Source organism: Lonchura striata, chromosome 1A (genome assembly GCF_050655825.1).
Source record: "Lonchura striata isolate lonStrDom1 chromosome 1A, ASM5065582v1, whole genome shotgun sequence".
Taxonomy (NCBI): domain Eukaryota; kingdom Metazoa; phylum Chordata; class Aves; order Passeriformes; family Estrildidae; genus Lonchura; species Lonchura striata.
Genome location: NC_140741.1, coordinates 12918839 through 12946529, shown reverse-complemented (window position 1 = coordinate 12946529; position 27691 = coordinate 12918839). Strand labels below are relative to the sequence as shown.

Genomic DNA, 27691 nt, shown 5'->3' with positions numbered 1-27691 from the left:
TCTTCCCTGATCCCCACCATCATTAACTCTACGTAGTTCTACTGCACTATTCAAAATGGGGCTCTCAGAAATGTGTAATGGAGTTCTGTATAACTCAGGAATGTGCTGGATCAGACAGTGCAACAAAACCCAAATACTTGCACAGAGATGCTGCCATCTCTACAACCCACATGCTGCTGACAAAAGGAATAAATAATTATTAATAACCCAAGTAAAGGCAGCTCTGGGGGAGCACAAATTTGGACACACAACACTTCTTGGGAAACAAGGAATGGGAGCAGCATGGCCTGGAGCAGTCTGACTGCCTGCCTCATTTTCGCACACTCAGCATTTTCTCTCTTTGTTGCTCCCTCCCTTCCAAATGTATCTCACTTTCATGGTGCCACATCCTCTTGGAAAGAACAGTCCTTCTCTATTCTATGTGGACACAGTTATTTAAACACTACTTCATATTTAAAAGAAACACTGGAGAAGGTGGAAGGAACACACAAATGTATTTCGAGCACGGATCTCTGCAGCACCCTTCCTAAGTCAGCAAAATTGGTGCAAAACATATTAACTGAACTTTCCATACTGAGGCAGACAAGTTAAACACATTGAAGTAAATATTAAGGAAAACCACACTGTCCACAGGAAAGGTGCCCTCAGTTTTGAGCAGCACCAGAAATTTGTGTGTTGTCTTTGCAAACAAAATTACCTCGACAATCTCTTCTTTCATGACAGAAAGCTCACTGTTGTTTCTTGCCACGAATTCATACTTGCATTTGGCGTATTTCTTGGTCTGTGCTTTATTGTGTGCTTCATAATTTCTGCAAAGCAAAGATCAGACTCTTGTTCAGTGAGACAGTCAAGCAAATAAAAACACAGAATTCCTTCTTCAAATAACCCGCAAAGTATTTTTTAAAACAAAAACCTCTCAACCATAATGTGATGCTGCTGTAGAACTACCTATTCATAATATGATTTAAGTGCCAAAAAAAGTACAAATAAAACAAAGTAAAGAGGTGGCTGAAATACACAGACCTCAAGAACTGCTAATCTTTATCAGCTCACTGCATGCAAGATATATGATAACAACCTAGATTAGCAGGTGCTATTGTTTAAAAATAAACATGTGCTCTATATTTCGTTTGTTTTTCAACAGAAGGTTAAACAGTCATTTGCCATATAAACAAATGACTATGCTTAGGATATAATTGATAGCTTAGGCTTTGTATGAAATTATATTTCTAGTGTTCATCACAGATTGTTTCAAATACATAATAGATGAATAAATTGTTGCCATCAATACTAATGGAGTTAAACTCTAAAATTTTTTCAGCTGTTGTAGATCAGTTTTAATAATTGACCATAAGATGCCATCAACTTTAACAACTTCAAATTACTTTATCAATTAAGAATGAGAGATAACTTGCCAATTACACATGGAACTCATTATAGAACAAGGCACATTACAGCAAGCTCTGTATCTCTCTGATTCCATGAGGAAAGACCTGTCCAGAATGCCTTTGCTTATGGAGCTACTGCTTTCTTTGACATAACACTTTTCAACAGAGAAGTCCCCAGCCCACTCTAAACAGGTCCAGAAAAACCCTCCCAGTAACTTTATACACTTTGTACAGTCCATTAACTTTATACACTTGCTACAAATTATACCAAACAACATTAACCCTTACTGGACAGTAAAGAAACAAAACAAACAAAAAAACCCCACATGAATAGATAGATGAATGAATAAATAAATAAATTAATGAATAAAATAATTAAAATACAGACAGCTAATTAAAACATGAAGCAATTCATGGCTTGAAATGCTGGGTGCAAGGTCACAGCCTGGGCATATGAACACAGGTGTTTGCTGCTGCTGCTGCTGTGTAACTCTGGGTTCCAGGTGTGCCTGAGCAATCCAGCAGCTACCTGGCTACTGCATGGCTGTGGAGAACTGTCTCACTTGACTCGAAGAGCAGAACCAAGGAAAATCATATTTAGATTGAAGGATTATTTTGAAAGAAAGAGAAAACACTCACAGTATTTAAGGAGAGAGTGAAAAGCAGGGGATGATCCCCAGCCTGCAGAATAGCTCTTACGAGGCTGAACAATGTGTGAGTACTGCAAATTTTTCCTGCTACCTCCCTAAAATTAATATAATTTTGATTTTCTTTCTAACTATCTCAGAGATGTGACTAATGTAGTTCTGACAGTACTCTTTTACTTTTAGGCAGCCTTTTTAAGATCACGTCAATATTTTTGCCTTCCTAGTTTGTCCACACCTAATTATCCTGATTACTTCAAAATTGTAACTCAGGTGGAAATTTTAAAAATGTCTACATTTAAGTTGTACTCAACTTAGCACCATGCCCAGAACATGGGCCAGACAATGGATGCCTGCTTCTGAAGAGACCCTAATTCTTCAAGCCCAGCCTAATGAGCCAGTTTACTCTGGGCACAAATATTCTGATCACTTCATCCATCCTACATTGTGTTTCTTTCTGCCTAGCACATATACAATAATTTTAGGCCTCAGCTCTTCACTGTACCTTGCTCATGAGCCTTGAGGGTTGCACAGACTTTCAGAGAGCTTTTCTTCAAATGACAGTGAAAGCCAAACTACACAGCAAAAAACTGCTGCCTTGAAACAGCACAAAACTTGCTGAAAATTATTCCGTGCTCTTGTGGCATCAGAGTTCCTGAAATACCTAATATCCACTGAAAGTCTAAAACTCTGGCACTTTATTTGCATCACCCAAGGGAGGCATGTCTTTCATCAGTGGTGACAAGCAGGTCTCATTCCACAGCTTTCCAAAGACTAATTTCACCTTTCATGAACTGCTTCTTAGAGACACCCATTTCTCTTTACTGCCACAAAGGAGGCCTGGATAACTCCTTCTGTTTCAGGCACACTGATACCATCAACAGCTCAATGCAGTAAGACTCTTTCTGTAAACTGAAGTGAAGGCAAAAACCTTTGCATGGGATATTCTTACTCTGGAAGGACAAAACAGGTCTTGCCACATTACAGGTAAGGGAAAGGAATTTAGAGTGTAGATCATCTAGATTTCAAAATAAATGATCCCGAGACAAGAATGCAACAGGCAATCAAGTTTGAGAAAACAATTAAGAGATGACTGCTGCTGTTGCCATGAAGAATAAATCCAAAATTCAGAGAAATTAACTGTGTCTTCAACCTGGACACCACATGGGAATTGGCTTGCATGCAGATTAAAAACAAGATCTTTTAGCACATGGCTCAAAACTAGGGATTCTTAAAGGGTTTTCATCAAAAGAGTTATATTGAGGATGCTTTAACCAGCAAGTTGATCCCCAAAATTTAAACATCTTCCAAGGCTCATAAGACAAAATACTTTTCAGACAGTATATATGGAATATGGTTTGGTACAGGGGAGCAATTCCAGTGCTTCTTTACTGATCTGCTTTCCACAGTTTGTGCCGGTATAAATTCTCCCCAGAGATAAGGCCAAGGATCACTGCATATCATCTTGTCAAGTTATTCACTTTTAGGATAAAATTAAGGGGGTGAAAGGGGATGTGCAAAAAGACACTGTTTTCTGTGCAAACATTTCAGAGTATTTTCTGTAACATTTGAAAGAGGATGGAAGAGACAAGGTGTCACTGTTCTGAAAGTGGGTATTTATAACCCAGCCCAGAAAAAAAAAGCAGTAGATGATGAAGCACTAAGTGAGCAGCTAAGAAAATCAAACAATCAGTCAAAACAAGGACAGGTGAATCTCAGAGCAGACTTGTCATCCTTTGTAATTCTGAAAAGAGCAAAGAGTGTATTTAAACATGAAACAAATCAGAACAAAAATTTGAACCAAAGTGGGTGGATTCTGTGGTCACAATTTGGGTTGGAACTCCACTGTATCATTTTTGACAAAAGCAGTGATTTAATGTCACGGATCAACAGGATATTTCATAGAGGTTATACAAAAAGCGTGCTGATGACACACTTTAGGGGTAAGGAAAAGCAGAATACCCACTGCTAAGCAGAATCACTTCCCCAGCAGACACAATGACACAACCAGAGGCAGTCACAGACCCTGCCACCCCAAGAGCAAGAAGTTGGGACAGTTTTCCACAGCTCCACGGCCGCTGGCAGGGCAGGGTTACCTATCTACATGTCGGCTAACAGTTTGCTTAAAGGCAGCCACAGCTGCCCCCTGGTCCAGCAGAGGCCCTCTCTTGTACACCGTGTTACTGAATGCATACCCATCCGCCGGGGGGTAGTCGGGAACGCCGGGAGGCTGCAAGACAAAAAGGGGAACAAAACCGCCGCTGGATTAGTGCCATCCTCCCCTATGCTCCACCCAGCATCCCCCAGGGGCTCTGTCAGCATTCCCCCATCCTCAGGTGCCCACGGTTCTGCCATGAAAAGTTTTTCAGCTATGCGAACGCAGAGATCAAAAGGATGAGAATAGAAGGATTTCTTATCCTGAGTTGTCCCACTGCATTAATATTGCAGAGGATGTTCTGTAGGAAAACAGATCTCTGGGGCAAGGGCTGTGTCATCTCTCAGATATCACCACAGCAACACAACTTTATAAACAATGGCTGAACTGCTTTAAAGTAACCTGCACAGAAAAACTGCTCTGAGTTTCTGTTCTGGATGTACAATTCAAGCCAAAAACCTCTAGGCCAGCCAGCAGTGAGTGCGTGTAAGGAAGGAAGGAAAACTATCACTCTATTGCAAGGGCTAATTCATGTCACACCCTCACTGAATATGGCTATAGTCCATGAAGAAATGCAAAAAGGAGTGTGATAGTTGGTATAATTATGGATTTTAATTAGGGAAAATAATCATACTTTATCACAAGCACATGTGTAAGAACTTTAAAGGGTTTAGGAAATTTTTTTTTCTCCTTTAACTAAAAAAAAAATCTTAAATTCAGCATAGATACTCCCCTTCTAGGTAAAAATTATCTTAATCACCATTTCCAAAAGCAAGGCCAAGCTTAACAGTTCATTTATGGGTATTATGATATTTAAATAGCTAATTTTATATCCTTTCCTTATACCATCCGTCTGCACAAGTTAGACTGTCTGAGACTGTCTGAATTTGCCAAATCTTTAAACCTGGGTTGTTGTGGCTTTTTTAAAATTTTCTCCTGCGTTGTTTTTGCTTTTGGCTAATTATTTTTATTGTCTTATTTTAGTTCTGTTAATGTAGCTACAGAAAAGTTACTCACCTAATCTCTACCCCCAGGTGTCGTAGCACCCAGAGACCCTTGCTTAGGGGACTGAGGGTTTACGAAAAGCAATTAATAAAATAAATTAAGCCTCACAGAATTTCCCATACAACTAGAATATTCTTTAAAGCACGTTTCCTAGATGCCTTTGGAAAAAATCTCCAGTGTCACCTGGCTTATGCCTTACATCAAAAGACATGCATGAGCCAGGAATTAATTTTATTTCACACACAAATTATTTGCATCACTTTGGACACTCTCTGGTGGTTGTTCCACCACCATTTGAAGTCCTCATTGCTGAACTGCTAGAAGCTGCATATTTGGCTGAATCTTAAGATTCAGGAATTCAGGAATGGAAAGAAAACAAGGAGTTTTTTAGGGGTGGGAAGCTCCAATACACTTTTCCTGACCCCAGAGCCCTGCCCAGCAGGGAGAAGAGGGCCATGCACCCTCTCTGCTCTCCCAGCACAGCTCTCCACAGGCAGCCTTGGTTCTGGGGAGATGAATTCCACACCGACACATGAGGCAAATTAGCAGCAAGAGATGAACATTTCCATTCTCATCTGATTTATACAGCACTCCTCACTGAACAAGCTGTTACAACAGGCTTATGAAAGAATAATGATCCTGCTGTCACCCACTCCAGGGTGGGCTTTTGCTGCAGACAAAACAGAATTTTGCACTCAGGCAGCTTTTCCAGCTGAGCACCTGCAGCATTTCACAGCTATTAGGCAGCTCAGTGCCTTTTCCCCCAGGGATGTGCTAGGGAGGCATGGGCACAGGGAGCTAAGGTACCAAGGTTAAATCATTTGCCCAGAACCTTGAGGGAATCAGAGACAGTCATGAAACCAATGCCTGACATCACAGGAACCAGGCACACAAACAGCTTCAATGAACTGGGATAAGTTTTTTTTAATTGTTTTTTGTTCATTGCTCTATGTGTCTTTTGAAGGTTAAGACAAGGAGGCTAAGTTGGCATAAACAACTAAAAGTGCACAAAAAAGACTGAAGTGAAATCAGCTCCCTGAAACACAAGTAATTGAAACCCCTCAATATATTCTCAACCTTCAGATTTGTTTTAGGTTATTATATAAGTAAATAACATGAAGTTATTAGAATGATCAGATGAGAAAAATTAATGAACTTTTTCTAATAATATCAGGAAACTTTCAATATGGTTGTCTAATTATTATTATTATTGTTACTATTGTTATTATTTAGAAGGGATACAATATAAACAAAAACCACATGGAAATGTAGATCATCAAAATGAGACAATGTTTGATGTTTTTTGGGAGGTCATGAGGGAAGGGGGGGTGGTAGCAATGGCAAAATCTACAGTTCACATTACTGTCCCCATTAACTTCACTAAAATGAATCGCTGGCAATATTTACTTCTTGTCACATTTATTCTTGTGCATCTTGTTAGGCATAAAGCCAAACAGTGCTTTAAGTAATCAAAAAAGAATCATGTTATCCCCACTTTGCTTGGCAGGGATTTTGCCAATTTATTTTTTTGTCTCTATAGTTGAGTAGACCTTTTTTAAAAATAACTAACAGAGATTTTAATGAAAATAAAGTTTTAATGTGACTGGGAAGTTTTTGTTGGGGAGATTTTGCTATCTCAAATTAAAGAATTGATCTGCAAGAATACAATAACCCATAACAGCCAATAATAATTCCCCAAGATAGAAAAGACTTTTAAGTGAACCTAGGAAATTCTTAGGTGTACTTCCATCTCACAGCTGCTAAAAGACTACACTGGATTAGCTAACACTAGGTTTAAACTCAAACCAGTATAGAAAAATAAACTAGAAATTAAATCTTGCGTCCTCCCAGCAAAAGACAAAACCTCCCAAAGTGAAATTTTTGTATATTTAAAAAGGTAATACCCACCTTTGGTTAATTGAAAAGCAACAAAATCCACATATATTCTTAAAATTTTCACAAAAAATCAAAGTTAATTTTCTGATAAATTCTATTGAAAAAGAAGGGATAGAATCTTGATTGAGAAACAAGGGGCTAGTTATCAAATTGGTCAGAAAATGCACCCTGGTAACTCTAAAGGCTTTAGATGGTGATGCATATTTCCACTCTTCAAAGAGAATAACCTAAATTTTGCTAAATTTGTGACATTCCTTTTGAGAAAAGTTTTGGAAAATGTTATATACAATCATTTTTCTAATCAGCAGGTTTGGTTTTTTTTAAGTAGGCCTAATCTACCTGACATGTTATTGCCCTGAGACCACCTCTAAATATTCATAAGCAATACAGTGAAAGTATCAAAATATTAATGAAAGGAATAATAAATCCCACATTTATGAGGAAGCAGTTTAAGCCCAAAATTCCACCAAAAATGGTGATTCCTTTCTTTTAGATAGTGTGCCTCTGATTGACAGCACTTTGGTTCAAACATTGTCCCAAGTATTTATGCTCCTAATCAATGGGATGTGATAGCAGAGCTCAATCAAACTGAACCTTGGGGCTTGGATTGTCCTCCAAGCTGAGGCAGGGAAGTGCACAGATTCAAGGAGAGCAGTAAGCAAAAAACCTCATATTATCCTAATTGCATTTTTGGTGCCTGAGCAGGTATTTGGTTTCCAATCACTAAGTGCGAAGAGCTTCTACTTGACAGAACAGGTGGTTACTCCAGGAATGCCCCTTGCCCTTAGGAAGGTTGGTGTTAATTATCTAATTAACAGCGCACTTTTGCAGTAACTCACCTCACTGGACAGTCTTTTCATCTCTTGCTTCCTCTGTTGCTCTGCCACGTTTGCCACAGACTCGGCCAAATGGTTGAGCTCCTGCTCCTTTGGAGCTCCCATGAAGTTCAGCAAAGGAGGCTCCCAACCATTCCGGAACCGGGGGACGTAAGGGGGGATAAAATGGTCTTTTGGCCATTCAGCTCTGTGGGAAAGGCAAATTAGAAATTAGAAATTAGGGCCACACGAATGCTGGTTTAATACGGTTCAATTTATAGAAATTGAAATGCTTCAGACAGGCAGAATCATGCTAGAACAATCAGCAGAACACATTTATTTACCTCAACTATCCTCTGTGCAGTGCTTGGCAGGAGGAGTTTGCTGCTTCTATAAGCACACATCAGTACTAAAACACAACAGACTTCTGCCTTATAGCAAAGGATGGAGAGTAGAAGAATCAATCAAACCAAATCTAGGACTTGTTTTAATGGTGAGACATGGGGAAAAATATTACAATGCTCTATTTGTGTGAAAGCACCAACAGAAGACTGCAGAGAAACAGCCAGCTTTGTAAGAGCATCTGAAACATGGAAACCTGGGAGGCCTAGCTACAGTAAAACCAAAAAAAACCCAAACAATAGCTTTACCGACATAAACTCCACCCAACTCTACATGCTCCAGAACACAAGAATTATCAACACATTTGCTGGTTTATGGTCCAGATTGATCTTTATAAAATACTGTACTACTTTTCAGATTTCTACTAGCATCTGTTGTCATGCCAAACACCTAAATTAATGCTGTCCTGCTCTGCCTTTGCACCACACATAACACTCTGTCCCACAATATAAATTGCTGTCTTCACAGTAGGAGCAGAAACAGGAATGTAGATCAGTCTTTTAACAGGCTCTTTGCTGACACTGCCCAAAATCAAGGGACAAATGCTGCCAGTCACATGAGCAGGCAGCAATCCCCAGCCTGTTAGGCCTGGCCTTGGTCAGTAATCCCTGATTTTATCATTCCCCTCTCCTGCTACTTCCCACCCCAGGGTACCTCTGGATACTGAGATCAATCTCACCATCAATTCTAATCTGCACAGATCACCCAACTACATTTTAAGTGCTTCATCCTTCATTACCAAGCACCAGACATTTCTCTTTCCATTTCCCTTTTTTCAGGATGGACTAAACAAATGGAGTAGTTCCCAAGACAAGGAGCCTGTTGTTTTGTCCAGTGATCCATTTTCCTTGCATGGGGCTCCAATGCTATGATGATGTTTCCACTCCTTCCATGCAACCTTCCTTACGCTCTACAGCTTTCAATCAACCAAATAATAAAATAACTAATAAAAACAAAATCTATCTGGCAGATATTTGTGTTCCAATCTAAACTTTAAGAGCAAGGATGAATAAACACAAAAACTATGCTGCATTTCCAGCCCAAGTGATTGCATAGTTCATCATCATAAAATGTACTTATCTACCACAGATTATAGAGTTAAAATGCACTTTGTTAGTTTGAGATTTTTCTTTTGCATCTTCAATTCATTGAATTTTAAACTACAGAGTCACCTTGAACACAGCAAATGCATAAAGAAGTTAACTTTCAGCTAAGATAAATCATAACAGTGAGTCCATTAAATGCAATGCATAAGGTATGCACATGTGGCACAGTTGAGTCAATAAATGCTTTTTTTACAATTATAAACACTTATACAGCATTATGATGCTTTTAATGAAGTAAGGACATTGCAAATTTTTAACGTTAAATAATTCTTGGAAATTGAAAACAGACATTTGTAACTATTATTTAAAATTTTGTCACTCTTTATTGCATCTTGAAATAGTTTTTTAATGAAGTCCAGATAGATAGGCGGTAAAAAATAACGGTGAAAAATAACTGGAAGCATGCAAGGGACAGTTCGGAAAAAGATACTCCAGAAGATAATATCTGCATATCACTGACAAAAAAAAAAAAAAAAAACAAAAAACCAACCAAAAAAACCTCTATGAATTTTGTCTCTATTTGAGATCCCAAATCCCAGTGAAGCTAAAGAGTTCCTTTCCAAAACCTTCAAAGAACAGTTCTCAAGGGTCCCAATCCTAACAAAGGAATATTGAATTTATCGGGGGCTGGATAACCTGGTTAGACCACGTCGATAAACTTGATTTTAGAGAATGTTGTCTAAAGCCTGAAGAATTTTTTCTCACCTGGCTTTGGTCCATGAATCACCCAGGGACATCCAAAGCTGTCCCTCCTCACTGGTGACGGTGTATCGCAGGAAGTCTATGGTGTCTTTTGTCAGCAGGGGGCTGAGCACTGTGCTGGCAAGCTCTGGACCTCCTGTAGTCTGTACCACCTAAATCCAAGGATTAAAATAATGCCAGGAACACACACATTGTCAGTAAGGAAGTGACTGTGAATTTATCTTACCTACAGTGCTGCTAGTTAACAGTCATTACTCATAAAAACACGCCCCAGAAGTAAAAACCCCTCTGAGAATCTAACAGGGTGTCTTGATGTCACACAAATTAACTAAACTATTTATTACTGGAGAACTGTTGTCCTGCTCACCAACCATTTTTGTTCAAACCCACTCTGGGCAATGTTATTTTTTGCTATATTGATCAAAGCCACACATACTTCCATTAAATATGGTTCCAACTCTCCTCCTGCATTATGTAGGGAACCTCAATTTTTTGTTGCTAGTTAAAAGTTATACTGGCAATGTGTAACATGAGGCTAAAGATGATTTTAAAAAAACATTTAGTAGAAGGGAAAATATGCAGAAAAGGATATAAATTATTTTCTAAAGAAAACCTCATCTTGAGATACAAACATTTCTCCTTACTTATTGTCCAGGGACACAACATTTCAATCTTGTTATCATTGAAAAGGTTACAGAGCATATAAATACAAGAGTTCTGAGGTAATCATTTAGAAAACTGTAAAACCTTACCATATGTAGTGGGGTAAAGAGAAAATGAACCAGATCAGCTGCACTAGGGTTTTGGATATGGAACTTCAACTTGGCCTGAAGGAATCAAACAAATAGTACATTTTAGGAAACATTTGACTGTTAAGACAATAAATCACTTAAGAATGGCCATCCCTGCTCAGGTCCACCAAAGCCCAGTGCTTGGCCTGCAACACCCACTTAATGCAAGTGCTCATCCATCCCATTGCTCTTGAGTCCATGTATATTTTAGCACTTAATGTGCAGAACAAGAAGTTCCACAACCAAATCACATGCTTTGTGAAGAAGCATCTCCTTTGGAAATCTGACACCTCTTACTTTCATTAGTATTCTGCAAACTCTTCAAATAAAACTAAATTGTCCTCCTCAACTCACTTTTTCTAGCAATGCTCATAACATTTACAGACTTATTACAGTATTCCTGAATCTGGTCTTTTCCAAGCTGAAATAATTCCTTCAAGCATTCTTGTCCACCCTGGACCTTCTTCAATTTTGCTACACTACCAAAAACATCAGGCCAGCTAACACAATGGCATATTGATGCTCTTGGATAATCTTCTGTTGTCTTTTTTTCCCTGATGGCTTTTACCATTTCCTTGGTTAATCACACTGAACACGAACGCTTATCTCCCAGGAATCCCTATTACATCAAAATTTTGTTCTAATTTGTTTTATGTATGAGATTTTTCATTGCCAGTCCATGACTATCACATCTATCAATAGTGAACTTCAGCTATTACTTTGCTAGAATAAGATATTGCTATGAAAAACCTCTGAGATCATCAAATCCAACCTATGACAAAACACCACCATAAAAAAAAAAAAAAAAATTCGAAAACCCCCAAACCATTACAATTCACTCATACAGCTTCTTGGGAAATTTATTTTATCTACTGATAACCCATTGGCTTTGTGTGCTCCAGAAATAAGAAGCCCAATTGTGCTTTAAAGAGTTGTAGTAGTTTCTATTGCATCTTGCCATCTGTTCCTCAAACTGCTTTTGGCTACCCTTGGATGTGTTTTTACATCCAATTGTCCCTCCAAATGAAGAAAGGAGGAGGATGTGTTTTTGCTTCTAATAACTTCCTATACATTGTTCCTCAGTCACAACAACCCAGACCCAGTCTATGAAGCTTCCAGCATGAGGTTTTAAAATAATTTCCATTCTAGTTGAAGATTTTATTCTTCTAGCTACTCCTTTTTCTTTTTAAACCAGATTTTTTATTTTATACAGTTCTCCTTGCATGACCTAAAGCACAAATTTCAGGCTTTTGTTGTTCCTGCAAAAATACTGAAGTAAAGCATTGTTTAAGCATTGTCACGGCACAACTCCTCAAAAGCAGCACCAGAACCAAGTCCCAGATGCTGCTGAGCATCAAAACAAGAGCTGTGACTTCTACTGCACAGAAGAGAAAGATTAAAAGATGCACAGATTGTTCTTGAGTAAAAAAGTAATTTAAATGCAGAATGTAGCAAAAAGAATGGAAAAAACCCTGGACATTACATCTTTCACTGAGAAGGACGAGCATATGCCACGATACTCATCCTCCTTCAAAACAGCAATCCCTTACAGTCAGAACCACAACACTTGATGTGGCTTTTTTTTTTTTTTATCTTTAACATGTCTCAATAATTTCCTATAGCCCTGCAATCAGAATCCATTCCCCAAGAGGAGGAAAGAAGCTGATTTGCCTCAGTGAATTCAAGAGCAGTTTCCCCCCTGGCACAGACTCTCCAGCAATGGGAAGGGACAGTCAGTGACAGCAAAGGCTTTGAGGGGTCCCAGGTGCTGCCTCCCTTGAATAGGAGACTCCCACTTGCAGAAGAGGAGATGCCAGCAGAGGGCTCTTAAATTATCATCTCTGCTTATTGAGAACCTAAAAAGAGACAGAAATTTGTTGGATGGAACATTCTGAGGCCAGAAGGTCCTGGGGAATGGCTGAGTCTGATGGGCATGGCTGAATAAAATCAAATTAAAGCCACAGCTGGTGATGCTGGCAAACACGCAACAGATCTGTGAGCCTCACAGACCTTCTAGGAATTCTTTCATTACTCAAAATCAAATTTCCCAAGGCAAAGGCTTTAAAGAAACAGGAAACAAAGAAACACAATGACGCTGAACACCAAATATGCTCATCTGGTCATTGTGTAGAGAACCTGATTAGCAGCATCCCAAGACTCAGAGGCCAAGCTAACCCAGAGGTGGCCAGCCCTGCTCTGGCCTCATCTCAGACTCACTAGCTGTTATCACTTACCAGGAGATTGAAGCCATGCTTGAATTTTTGGAAGCAATCAACAAACTCATCTGGAGGTGGTGGCTTTGCACGGAGAGTAAGAACACCCTCTGGTGAACAAAATGAGATTTTTATACACTCATTTATATGTATATATTTTCCTTAAGTATTCCAGATATAGTAAATGATAAAATAGATAATAAATTTACCATGTTACAGACTTTTGTAAATATAGAACCAAGGCAGGAGCATATTCTGTGGTCACATCTCTAATTAATCATTCCCCACTGACTTCAAGCAAATGATTTTCATAGGTTTCCCTCTAAGCATATACTGCATAGGAACTTTTGTGCTCAAATTGAGAGGAAATTGCTACACTGATTAAGAAAAACCACACAAAAAGACATTTCCTAGCTCCTTCAATGGTCCTGAGAGAAATAGAACTATGTGCACTACAAACTCTTACCTCCAGGTCCTTTCTTTTTACTTTTTTTAGTTTTCTTCCTCTTTGAAAGTTCAGCAAATGCTTCAGCAGCTTTTTGCAGTTTGGTAACAAAATACTCTATGTCATCCAAAATATGGTTCAGAATTTGCTGTGAGAGAAAAGAAAAATAACTGGTTCTCTACAGAATCTATAGCAGAAATACTCCAGATGTTGGAATGTCCAGATTCCCAGACACCAATAACTTCCTTGGTACAAATTCCATGCTGGAATATCCCATATTTAGATTCCTTGTGGTTTTAAATTTACATACCCATAAAAGGTTTTAAATTTCAGATTTTTAAAAATGTAGGCCCGTTGGAAGTTTTTAAATTATGTGTAACAAGACAGTTCAGCTCAGACTGCAATTACACAATTTACATCCACATGACATTTGTGCTGAGAGCACACAAAGAAAATTGTAATTATTTGAATGGACAGCATTTTTATAAAGAGTATAACTTCACAATCTCCTTTAGTACTGAGTATTGAGCTATTTGATGAAGCTCTCTACAAATTCAGCTGTTTGTGAAGTGCTCTTTGAAGAACTGATTTCAAAGCATAACTGGAGAAGAATGAATGAACCCCAGGGGAAAACACAAAGACACCAATCTAGCAGGGCCCAACATGCTTTTCTCAAGACCCTCTGATGTTGCTGAAGGTAAAAGCAGAGTGGAGAAATAGAAAATTACAAATGACAGATGGGGCAATATTTGATCTAGCATATACCATAGAACATGCCCAGTATTGTTGCTTATATGCAGGAATGCTTTAAGTTGTAAATAAAAAGGGTCCACCTGTCTTCAGAAATGACCATGTTTATTTTCCAGGTATTACACATATCCAAGTCCTGCCATTCACAGCAGAAAACTTGTCATCAACATTCAGTGTGTTTTCCCTCTTTTTTAGAAAATAATATTAAGGAAAGAAACTGCCACCTGTCCATTTTAGATCTACCACAACAAGCAGAGGTTGCTTGGAAAGCTTTTCTCCAGAACTGAATATCCCATGTGGAGAAAAGTCTTCCCACGAAGGAGAGTTGCAAGATTTCACAGACATGAAGCAGTATCATTTGTAGCTTCTCACTTACAACATCTCTGTCAATCCTGGCTGCTATCATCTCTGCTGTTTCTTCCTGCTCATGGTATTGTCTGTGCTTTTCATCTGCAAACAGGGGAAAAGTGAATTAGACATGCATAATTGTGGGATTAGTATATAAAACTTTTTATATAGTTTATAATTTGAAATACACTACTGTAAGGGAAAGATGGACAAAACTCTGTCATTCCCTTTGTAAGGACTCCACACAAGATTAAAATCTTGTACCTTAATGCCTGATCCTGTCCAGGCTCACAAAAAAAGCTTCTGTACCTGCTTTCAGCCTACTTAATTACATAAATGAAGCAAACTGCAGAAGTATGGTACGTTAAATTAAAAAAAAAATTCAACACAAAGTGGAAGATTATAAATACAACACAATTAGGAATCATCCTATTTTGCAAAATATGCTGAAAGCTACTCTGGTAGAAGCAAGCAAGAAAGAGTGCAGTGGCTTTGAAGACAATTCTTATGTAAAAAGTTATTAGCAAAAAGGGATGCCAGGTCTGGAAGCACAGAAAGAAGAAATAATGATGTGATAGAATGGATATTTCCAAATAACAAAGCTCAGTCAGTGACTCTTTTTGAAAATAACAAGGCTGAATTTTTTGAGGAATTATAAATGTTGCATTTTTAACCCACACCAAGTACTGCACTGCATTTGTGAGCAGGTGGGATTTCAGTAAACACATTTTAGAAAAGATCTACCTGAGTGGAATAAAAGGAACTGCAGGAACTCACATCCACAACTGGTCTGACAACACACCAAACTAATGAAACTTTTCTGGTGTGAGGACTCAAGAAGAACAAGACAACGTTTACTCAAATACTATAGATACATAGATTGAATAATTCTTAACATTTGAGATTTCCCTACATATTTGTAGTTGTTTTCTTTGCATAGTTTTGTACTCTGTTAAGTTATATGGCTATCATTTGATAAAACAAAAATTATAAGGAATCCAAGTTTTTTCAATGGTACAGTCTTATTATCTATTATTAAAAGAACCCAAGCAAACTAAAAGAGGCTTCATCTTAAGCTTTTCAGTCTGTTTTATAGAAAGAACTTTATTCTTTCTGAAGAACTTTTATTTTTAAAGAAATCTCATCAAAATGTTTTTAAACGACCATCTAACAGAAAAATCCAACACATTAAGGAACATTAAAGTTAGAGCATTTCCTAGTTAAGCCTTAAAAAAAAAAGAAATAAAATCCAACAAACTAATTAGTCAAAACAGCTATTATAAAGATAAATATTATATAAATAAATAATGATGATCTTAAGTCACCTTGTATCCATGAATGTACTTTTTAATTGTCCAAAACATCTGGCCCTACTACTGGGGGAGAGCATCATTAGATTTCTGTCTTACTGTTACCACCTTCACAAGAAATCCCAGATCAAAATCTGGAGCCCACACCCAGAACAAGTAAAAGCAGCTCTGAACAAGAATCCAGAAAATGGGTAAATGCACGGAAATGACAAATCAGATTATGACAGAGACATCTTTGTCCCCAGATCAGGCAGCAGTGGCTTGGGGCATTTCAAACCTGACTGGGAAAATCTACTCGGAGTGAGGGCTGACCTTGTGCAACCACTTCTGCATCCAGCTGCTGCCACCGTGAACATGGCCTTTCCAAATTATTTCTGCTGCTCCCAAGTGTGGGAATCCAGAGCTTCCCTCTGGCTGCCCTGGCTGCCCTGGGACCCTGGCAGGGGGTCAGGAACCCCCCTGGACAGAGCCCCCAGAGACACTGATCTCTGTCCATGGAAAAGAGTTTTCAATCTCACAGGATGAATTACAAGCTCTGAGTGTTTGATATAAGTAATAATAAAGTGTGGCACGGGTGCAAAAGTAAAATTTTAGGATTCTAGATTAGGGGTCTAGAGGGGACAAGATGGAGGAAATTGGGTGTGCCTTGTTCTTTTTCTCCTTCTTCATGCCCTCCATGTTTCACTGTAGTGTTGGCATTTTTCTATTGGTTTAGGCTGGGGACACACTGTTCAACGTAGGTGACAGATATTGGCACATTATTGTAAATCCAGCCCAGGGAGTTTCTGGTATTAAATGTTTGTAACATCCCACTGAGGGCAGAGCCCCACACGCTGCCCTGCAGGACAGAGCTGGGCAGGGCAGCAGAACATGTTAGAGATAAACAGAATAAACAACCTTGGAACCAGCACAGACCAATTATAGCTTCTGCTTTGGCAGTGGGGCAGAAAGACAGAGACTTTCTACAATCTTGGAATCATCAATGCCACAGATTCCGATACCCAAGTGGCATAAAAATCCACTCCTGGCACCCCTGTGTGTGGCAGCAGCCCCAGGAATACTCACAGTCGCCCTGCTCCGAGGCCCATGCCGACCACGCTGCCACGCGGCTCCGCACGTCCACCTGGGTGATGGTCCCCGGGGGCACGGGGGCAGGAGCCCGGGGGGGTGGGGGGATGGCAGTGTCAGCTTTGGAGATCATTCTAGAAGGACAGGAGAAAGCCCACGAGTGACACTGGAAGGACAAACCTTCTGCTCTCCAGTGCTTGGTCAGAAGAAACGAGGAGGTTTCACAAGGACGGCAGAGCGTACTACGGGCTTGCCAGGCAAGCAGCGCTCCAGACCATGATGTGAAAATATGTTTAACACAGCAGGAAACACACTCCTCCAGGGAGCTAGCAAATCTTTGTCACCTGGGAAATCCCCCAGCAGTGCCAAAGAACATGAGGAGACCTGCCAGTGTACACAGATAAATTCAGTGCCTTGGGTTTATTAGGTGGCATTTTTACCAGCACATGCAGTTGTAAGGGTGCACTTGTCTTTTCTATGAGAGAAAATTGGAAGGTTTGAAGCTACCTTTCAGCCATCACAAATCAAGTGTCTAGTCCCCTAAGTGTGGCCCGTTGTCAACTACCTTTTGCTTAAAACCCTACCAACAAAACCAAATTCACTGGCTGATTTGTTTTCTAACAGGGGTCTGTCTGTTCATCCTCTCTCAATACAAACATATTAATGTTCCCACCTGCAATTTTCCAGTTCTCAGTGTATTTTTAAGTGCTGTAAGGAAAAGGTCTTAGATTTTATCCTGCAGTCTGTTGATACCAACAGACAAAAAAAATATCACAGTAGCTCCTGTCATATATATCCCCCCATTCCTTCCCCAGAGCCCTATTTAAAAACCAGATCTTCCCCTTAAAGTCACCTTTTATAAACCCATCTTATTTACAGCATTCAACAAAATGACCACAAAACATCAAATGTTGTTTGGCCTTTGAACAGTGAATAACAACAACAACAAAAAAATTTCCTTTGCCTTTCCTTCCTGCATTCCCCTTGCACTTATCAACAACTTTGCAGCACCTCAACAATGTCCCAGAGCCTCAGTGAGGCAGGAGGGTCCCTCCCTGTGACCCAAAGCCAGCAGGCACACGAGCCAAAAAGGAGGAGGCAGCACTCAGCTGCCACCCACATTTGACCTCTGGGCCTCACAGCCCTTGGAGATTGATATCTCACATTATTTGTCCCAACAGATGTATTGACCTACATTATTATCCCAATTGAATCTCATTAGTTTCCCAGCACATCCAATGTGTTTGAGTCCCTCTGGTTTGCCTCTCAGTGCTTATGCCTGGTTTGCAACAGTCCCACAAATATTAAGATTTATTAATTTAATTTTAAACTTGCAAATAGAGTTGGACACAGTTCAGATTCTCTTTTGTTTTTCTAAGAGTGCCCCTTGCTCTAGGAAATCTTTGTAAGTTGCACATCAGAATTTAACAGGTATCCAGAACTATTATACATTCATTTAATTTTTGTCCAGCAGAGACTTCTCTATCTGAGCACAATTATTACTGAGAGATACTATCAGCATCAGTTACACACTGAATTTCTAACAAGTTACTACCATCACCACGCAGTATCTGATATATTTGTGCCCTTGCTTTTATGCCTCTCTTTGCTACTACTCATTTCTGTATTAATCTTTTGTGAACCCAACAGATTCTTTCCCTCACATTTTCCAACTGGCAGAGAAGATTTTGCTACCAGGGAAACAAGAAGTCTTCAGTATCATTAAGTAGGCAGGCAGGAAGATTATTCAATCTTCAGTTGCTGTTTTATTTAACATCCTCAGATCCCAAAACCTTTTAGCATAATATTATTTACTTGGAGTTATGGAGAATTTCTAGTTTTGATTTAAATTCTGAACTACATGACCTATATGCAGAGCTGAGACAATGCCATTCTCTGGCAAGTGGAATTGATCTGAGCTGTTCCCATCACTAAGGTGGAACTGGGAAAGGTAAGACTGACACTATAAATTGACTGAACATAAGAAAATTATTAAAGCAAGATATGGCTTTAATACACATGGCTTTGGAAGTATATTATTAGCTAGACGAAAAAAAGCTCAAGCCCCCTACAAAAGCCCAAAAGACATCAGGCAGACCTGGAGAGCTTCTGAGTGCTGTCACACTATCTGATGATCTCATACACTGCCAAACAGTTGGATTTTTACCTCAGTGTCTCAAGCCTCTTCTTTTGTTTCCCACTTTTGCTGTCACTGATTGCACTTTCAATATCTTCATGAATAAGGGTAGCCTAAGGAGACAGGAGTAGGAAACATCAGGAATCAGCTACTGTGCCCAGATCTTTGAAATAAATATCTCATCTTTAGACAGAGAATACCTGATCAAATCCCATTTATTTAAAAGCACTTGGAAATATTGTTTTATGCATAAACCGAAAAAAGAACAGAATACAACCTGGGAGTTGGTATTTTTATCACTACTCCAGCCCCAAGCATTATCATCACACAAGTAAGTAATCTAGACACCAAATTTGTCTGAACAGCTGTAATTATCTCAAGTCAACCAGTATTGCATAAGCTACTTTTTCCCTCTGCACACGTAATTTTTGATTGTCTCAATTATTTTGTTTGTCTCAGACTATAAAAAGAAAATCTACTAAATATAGAAGCAGTAAAACTACTATAGATGGCTGCAGCATAAGCATTAAGAAAGTAACTTGTCACAATTCAATTTCTTTTCAGAAATAATGACAACCTCCAATTTCTCATTGATGTGACATAAGATTCCTTAACCTGTTGTCATGGTTTGACACTGGCACAATGCCAGTGCCCCCATGTAAATGTAATCTCTCAATTGAATGCTGTGAAATGGAATCAAGAACAGAGCAAAGCAGGCCCAAGCTTAATAACAAAAAAAACCTTTATTAAGCTACTGCTATAAAAGAAAGAAAGGAAGAAAAAAAAAAAAAAAACACACACACAGATCAAAATGAAAACCTTGCAAAGCATTCCTCCCCCCACCACCCAACTCCAACAAACCACAGTGAGACACAATCTGGACTCCAATCAGGTTTCCACCCCTCAGACAATCGATACTCAGTCCTTCGAGGGAACAGAGTCTCTCCTGTGCCATAGACCCCCCAAGAAACACACTGCCACATCCTGTGCTTCCATGTCACACATGGCACCACCCAGAAAAAAAAGTTTGCCATGGTGACCCTTCTCCTTTCCATGCACAGTGCTCTCACCACCAATGCATGGATGGACAGACTGCTTTTAGGATTTTTCCTTTCAAGGATGCCCTGCCAAGAGGGGAGAAAACAACAGTTCAGTTTTTCATTTTTTGGTACCACAGTCCCCCCCCATTTCCCCCTGGGGCTGAGGGTCCAAGAACAGAGATCTTCTTCTTTTCTCCTTCTCTGAGGACAGGGGGCACCACCACAAAACCCCTAACTTTCCTCTGTTCACTCAATTTCTGTCTTTTTCCAGCTGAAGCAGGTCTCTTGACTTTGCTCTGGCATCCTCCCAAAATACAGTCTCTCTTGAAGTAGAAGATTGGTTCAGTTTGTGGCCAACACAGAGAAGTCCAGCCAAAAGCCACTCCTTGTCCCCCTCCCATCTAGAATTTCTCCTTCTAACATCCCAGGGTCCAAGGTGTCCCTCTTCCTCTCTTTCAAACCGAGGAGGGGAAAAAAAAATTCACAAAGTTTTCATCTCTCAAGGAAGGGTTAAAAGCCTGGACTCCCAGGATGGCTCGATGCCCAGACTCCAGAGGCTCCCACACAACTGGGCACCTTGCAACACACCCCCCACCCCCCCTTCCTCCTTCCCCATGGTGAACTGCTGACAAAACTGCTGCTGTCTCTTTTTCTCTCCCTCTTGGGAGAGAAACTCGGAGCAGGGTGGGAGGGGGGAAGAGGAACGGAGACATCCCAGATTTCCTCCACCTCTTCCATCTGCAGGGGCCAGCCCGGTTCCAGCCCCTCCACCCTTGGGCCCACCTCAGTCAGGCCATGGGGCTTCCCCTCCCCACCCAGCCACGGGCCAGGCAGGGGAGAGTCCTGCACTGCACGCTGACTGGAACTAAAGAGAGCCAGTTCTCCTGGGAATTCTGCTTTTAACCCCTCTGTGTTCTCAGAGGCGTGTCCACCTTCAATTGGTCAATATCCAAATTGACTTCTTCCTTCCGGAAAAATTATTTTTCCGTGTCAAACCACGACACCTGTACATTTCTGCCACTCCACAACTGCAGTCTGCCTCAACCAGTGGCCCCACAAGTGAAATTTCAATGCACGTCTAAAGCATTATTTTAATAGATCTTGCATTAAATAGGTCATGGCTTCTCCCAGGATTTAGAACGCTCTGTTACATGTCTTCAGCTGACAAATTAATTTCCTACAAAGGCTGTCAAAGCCCAAATTTGTCAGTGTCTGGCTCACTCTGCAAGGACCATGTCTTTCCTAGTACCCTCATCATGCACAAGTGTGTACCTTTCTGGGAGGAATTTGTGACTTCTGCCAGGACCAGAAAACATTGTTGAATTTAGGATTCAAGGGGATTGCAGGACTTTTCAGGCTATAATGGACTTCACTACAGAATAGTTAGGACACTTTAGGATTACAGAATTAATAGAAAAAAAACTTTAGGGGACCAGAGGAACTTAAACCCTGAAGAAGTCCATTAATCCAACACTCTTGTTATTTACTATTTTATTTTTTGTTGTTGTTTATAAAATGTCAGAATGCCCCAAATAGTATTGATTTTAACTATTTTTTATTGCAAAGGTTCCTGGATTTGCTTGTAAATTCAAACAAAAGTAGGGAAAAGCTGACAGAGAAAGATCTGAATTTTCAAAAAAAGAAAAGTTCAATGGGTAAGGAAAAAAATCTGGGATATGGCCGCAGAATTAAACAATACTTCAGATCTAAGGGAGATTCTGGACTTCCAAGTTGTGCTTATGCACTTTACATTTTTAAATCTACAACAAGGAACAACTTCAAAACTGAGGAGAGACCAACTCTACACATTGAGAAACTGGGTCCAAACACACCTCAAATCGGATCCCTGCATTATTTAACACAATACCCCCGAACTTCTGACAGGATCCCCCTCTCGTTTAAAACAGCAAATTCTATGCAACAAATCACACAATAACTAATCATCCTCACTCCATTCTCACCATGCTAATTCCAAAACTGTTGCACAGTGTGATTATCAGTCTGTTGTTTCAAGACAAATTACTACAAAGAAATTAAGAAACCCCCATGAAATTATCAACTGGAATTACAGAAAATAGCTAACAGAATTAAAAATTATAACCTCAGAAAAAAAGAAGTATTACAGAATACATTAAAAAAATAATTTACACTTGAAGGCAATATTTTCATCAGAGACAAGCAATCTCTTTCCTTGTTTTGCCCCTCCTGCAAGGAATATTTTCCCTTTCAAGATCTCTCCAGCAGAGCAGAGATGCAGAGAGGTGAGAATGTAGAGAATGTTTAATTGCTCAGTGACAAAAAGAGCAGAAAGAGTAGGTAAGACTCAGGGCTCAGATGAGCCCTTTGCAGATTATAAAATAAATTTCAGATAACTCAAATTATTTTACTCCACTTTTTTCAGAAGTATGAAGGCAAACCATAGACATTTTCAAGAGCTTCATACATTTGCAAACCCAAATTAGCAGCTATAGAGTCCAAGAACCAATATTTACAGTAAAGACATATTTGAACATGCACTAAGGATTCAGCTTAAATATTAGATTCCTCCTTTGCAATACATACTACACTACATTTGATAACATACAATAAGTAGTGCTGATATCATAAGTGGATTAAACTTACAGCATATTTAAAAGAATAAAAGTAAACAATTATTTTCTATGAATCACCTCACTTGTCTTTATCCACTGTACTGGCCAGTTCATACAATCTCCCCTATTCAAATAAGTCAAAGGAGATCTCCACTATTATCTTACCTTAATTTCATCACACTGGAAAAGATGCAAATCAGGCTTGTTTTGGGTTGGTTCTTTACATATTAATGCAAGAATTGAATTGTAGTTGCATGCATTCATTACAGCTTGGCAATGCTGAATTGTGCTCAAAGGAAAATTCTCCAGTTCATTCTGTCAGAAGTGGAAAAAAAGAAGAAAACACAAAATTCCACCTTACTATACAGTGTCCTGATCTCAGAAAAGCTGCATGAGCTAAAAAGGGAAAGTGATAATAAGCTAATTAAAATCCTCAGTCTCACATACATAATTTTTTTGCTCGCTCCCTTTTTCTCTCTCTCTGAAAATGAGACTGTCACTCACAGATCCTACCTTTGATTCCAAGTCCACCAAACTGACAGCTTTGTCATCCACTTGAAGAATCATGTCTTGAGTCCACACTTTGCCTTTGGCATCCAACAATTTCAGCTTCCTTATTCCATCATCCACTGTAATCATTGCCTCTTTTCGGTCCAGAACAAAGGTGGTCAAGTGCTGGTGAGTAAGATGTACATTTAAAAGAAATTATGATTGCAATTTTCCCTGTTGTTCAGGAGTGCCAGTATTTAAATTGTCAGGAAGTAGCAACACAAATTATTCATGAGTAAAAGTGCCTTGGTATATGACAGAGACCACCTCTAGGACATGAGGAAGGATATTTAGTTCACAATGTCATTTTAAGTCAACTTATTTTTGTGGCCTGCTTTTTGACACCCACTGTCATTTCCTTACTACTGTAAGCAGTGAGACTTGAAGGCATATTATGACATCCTCCAGGTATCAAAGATAGAATTAAACCACGAGTTTTAATTAGCTTTCTTGAGGAGTGAAAACCTGTCTCTCTCTCGTGGCAAGCTGAATTCAGGAGGTGCCAGCAGAAGCTTCCCAGAAGCTCCCTGCCAATGCACCTGACCTGGAGTGTCCTTATCTCTGCCAGAGCTGCCAGCAGCCTGCTGGTGGCAGCCAGGATGGGCTTGCATCTGACTGGGATACCTTATGGATGGGCTGGTCACTTTTACGTGCAGCACAGAAGAAAACAGTGACAACTTTTGCTCACCATCAGCTTGGAATATTCTCCAGATTCAATTAATGACCTGGAAACTAAATAGTACCTCACAAATATCACCTCAGCTAGCTTCCCTGTCATTCTGGATGTGGCAATGTCTCCTTCAGCATGCCAATTGTGCAAGAAAATCCACAAAATTATTTCATTTTCTTCAAGCATTAATCCACCTTCACATTCTAATTGAAGGTCTGGTAACTCATTCAAGCTGAACCACATTTAATGTATGCCTGCATATCTGTCTTCTAAATAACTTTAAAAAATAAAAATAACAAAAAAGGATTAACTCTGCTTTCTTCCATTACAGGATAACAGCACATGGTAATTTCTGAGAAGAAAGTAGGTGTAAGCTGCATATAATCAAAGTATTTAAAAGAAGTAAAGTGAAACAAACTCTGCACTGGCTGCTTAACCAGAAATGCTTAAGATTCTAAATGCAAGTACTAGTTGTTATGCCAGTACAGGACCAAAACCGTTATGAAGAAAGCACACAAAGTAAACAGGCAATTAGAACCAACACATGTATTCATTTGCAAGCTGATTGTAGGACTGAAGCACTTGAAATCAGGAGTCTTCTGCATATAATCTCACAATTCCTAGATGATTTAAAACCCTAGGAGCTGAGACTCTGTGGTGGTTGCAGGGCTTGTCTTAACTCATGACAGTGATCTGATGCCAGCAGGAGAAAGTTTAAAGCCAAAGTAAGGCTACAAAACGAGGAACTCATTCAAAAGTGCCTAACAGGCTACATACAGGCACTCAGGTTTACCCTGCTGAGTATTTTAAATATGAGAGCAGCATGCAGTAATTCTGAAAAGCAGCTTAAGACAGCAAATCGCACACCTTGCTCTTCACACTGGGGAAGACTCTGTGCTGGCAGAATGTGTTTAACCACCATGTACTCGACCCACTGGGGCTTTGAGGGGTTAATGCTCAGCACTTTATGAATATTCTAATACCTCTGCTGATTAGATCTGATCAGAGTATTAGTTTTAAATATCACCCAGTGTGCCTTGCCAGCAGCACAGCATTGTTCAGCTCTGCCTCATCTTTGCAAGGAGCCAGGTTCAGAGGCAGGGCAGCACAAGGTGTGGAATTGATGTCCCGTTGAGAAGTCCTGTCTGTCTGCCAAGCCACACACCACTTTGCTTACATCCTTCCACATCCAGATTTCAGCTCATTATGGCAAAGCTACAGAATTTGAGACATTTCATTGTAATCTGCTCTGAAGTGACCCCAGGCTGGCGGGATATTTTGGAAGATGCATGTGCCTTCAAGCTTATATATCCTCAAAAAAAAAACCATGTAGGCAAAAATAGCCACATGTAACTGAGAGCTGTAATTGCTGTATCCTTCTCATCTCACCTCCACGTGGTACTGTGATGTTTCAGATATGCTGCTGACACTGTCTCGTGCATAATTCTTTCTTTGTTCTGCAGATGGGAGGAAAAGAAAGAATAATTATTAACGTAACAGTGCCTTATCCTGGTGTCTTGACAGCTTCTCAGAGAAACGTTGGACAAGTTGTATACATGAGAAGATAAACTGTGGTTAATTTCTATATTTCAGCAGAAAAGACCTCCACCCCCACGTGGTCCAGTACAAGGACCATTTTTACATCAGCAATGTTAACAGAGAGCTGGTGGGTGCCCAAAAAAGCCACTTATCCAGTGGGTCAGGACACTGGAGGGGAGCAGTGCTCTAACTGGAAACACTGCCTTGGGAAAGCTGATTATTAAAATCTTTGGCTTGTCACTGTAGCAGCAGTATGATAACTAGCACTGGGCTCACTGTATCTGCATGAGCATCCTTGAAAGCAAAAATATTTTCTGATATATACAAATAATTCTCATGCTAAATCTGCAAGACGACAAAGGTACACACAAAAAAAGACCTGACTTTATTTCTTCAAAAAGTATTCAATTCATTGACTTGCTAATGTAGAAATAGGCATGGAAATATACATAAACACACCAAAATATCTCAAAACAGGAATATTTTTCAGCTAACAAAACACAATGCTGCAAAAACAGAAACATTATGTGCTTTATACTCTGTTCAATAGATTCACATTAAAGCAGGAGAGGAAGGGGAAAAAGCAAGATGAAGACACAACACACACCCACACCACAAAATAATGAATTTAGATGAATACTGAAGAACTCTTTTCAACTCTAGTGAAAAAAAATTGAATACTACAATTGGAAGTTTTGGGTTTCTTTCACTACAACCCTTAAGCACCTGATCTGGAGCACCAGGAGCTTTGCTGTGAAAAAGTCAGTAGGTGACATGGCCAAGAAAGGCCTAGGGAAACTCTGGAAGTAGGTAATTTTTTTTTTTCTGTATTTCATTTAAAATGTCAATTTCTGATCGTCAAGTAAAATAGGTGGTTTAATTTTTTATCATGTGATACAAATACAAAACACACATACAAAAAACATCAATTTCATCACACTTGGAGTCGTTGGAAAAAAAAAAATTCTGAATACTATGAAACATATGATCTGTGACATACAGAAATCTGCTGTGAGGAGTCCATAAAAGCCCCCCTACAAAGGTCTCTTCTGTGACAGGGCTCCTTCATACAGGAATTCCAGGTGCAAAGACAGCAGTGCCCTCATTTTCAGACGTCACTTGTGGAAGCATTTGTCACCTTTTATAAACACACCATTATCTCTCCCCTTCTCAGTGATTTTCACAAGTTTCTGAGATACAGCACTGGCTTGAAGCCCCTCTCCCACGAGACAAATGCCACTCAGGCAGCAGAGCCATCCCAATCCTGTACAGCAGCTGCTCAGTTTGCTTTAGCAAGAGAAGTCTGCAGAGCAAACAGTCAAATTCAAGGACACCACAAATTATCATATTTTTTTAGCCAGGTGTGTGAATATTTCAAAATAGATATCTTTCTTTCATTATGCATTATTCTGAAATCCCAGGGCAGAGGATCAACCTTGATCATTCCATCTGTATCTGCTATTTCTGCTTTTGCAGCATGTTAGTGAAATTATTTTTTCAGCTGATTGTCTTTTTGACCACAGCACACACACATGCACACCCCACAACACAGTCAGTAAAGCAGTGCTGTCTGATTTGCTACCTTTCTTTTTTTGTTTGGATGATGATCTGAAGAAGTAAAGTCCATCTGTTCCTAATAAAACAAGGGGATTAAAAAACAGTATCTAGTTTAATCCCATAGAATTATTTGCATCTCTAAGGGGATCAGTTAGCAGTCTTCTGCTGTGGACTGTAAATGATACTTAAATACTGTCCAGTAAGAAAAAATATATGCTTTAAACAAAACAAATAAAAAAAATTACTTGTTTCAATAACAATGCACCAAGTACTCAGTTTTGAGCTTTGTCTCCTTTGAGGTGAACAAAAAGTTAAGTTTTGTGTTATTGAATTAAACAAGCATAAGAAAGTTTACATCCACTGTAAAATTTGTAAATGCTGCAAACAGTGACAATTGGAGCTGCTTTAAATAAAGAAAGAAAGTTATATATGTTCCAAAGGAATTAAAAAGCAGAGAGTAAATTTGCAGGAGGCTCCTTATTCTGCTTCTGTGTTTAGGCAGGAATTTCAAAACCATTTGCAGCATGGATTAACAGCTCCTCTTCCACAGAGCAGCACAACACTCCCAGC

The 27691-nt window shown here is 39.4% G+C and overlaps 1 protein-coding gene across 16 annotated transcripts in view; it reads right to left on the bottom strand.

The window, feature by feature from the left end:
- EPS8 (EGFR pathway substrate 8, signaling adaptor) overlaps positions 1-27691 on the bottom strand; it is a 126147-nt gene that overhangs the window by 16941 nt on the left and 81515 nt on the right. For 10 of the 16 annotated variants that reach the window (XM_085569940.1, XM_085569944.1, XM_085569942.1 and 7 more), the window contains 14 exons: positions 27147-27197; positions 25415-25482; positions 23320-23481; positions 22972-23121; positions 19206-19288; positions 17036-17172; positions 14689-14762; positions 13584-13710; positions 13139-13227; positions 10866-10940; positions 10117-10265; positions 7928-8111; positions 4129-4262; positions 698-809 (listed from right to left, as the gene is read on the bottom strand). In XM_085569940.1, the coding sequence (XP_085426066.1) occupies positions 698-809; positions 4129-4262; positions 7928-8111; positions 10117-10265; positions 10866-10940; positions 13139-13227; positions 13584-13710; positions 14689-14762; positions 17036-17172; positions 19206-19288; positions 22972-23121; positions 23320-23481; positions 25415-25482; positions 27147-27197 (1595 nt within the window). The remainder of the gene's footprint in view (positions 1-697; positions 810-4128; positions 4263-7927; positions 8112-10116; positions 10266-10865; positions 10941-13138; positions 13228-13583; positions 13711-14688; positions 14763-17035; positions 17173-19205; positions 19289-22971; positions 23122-23319; positions 23482-25414; positions 25483-27146; positions 27198-27691) is intronic. The other 6 variants (XM_021535165.4, XM_021535167.4, XM_021535164.4 and 3 more) reach the window with 2 other exon arrangements.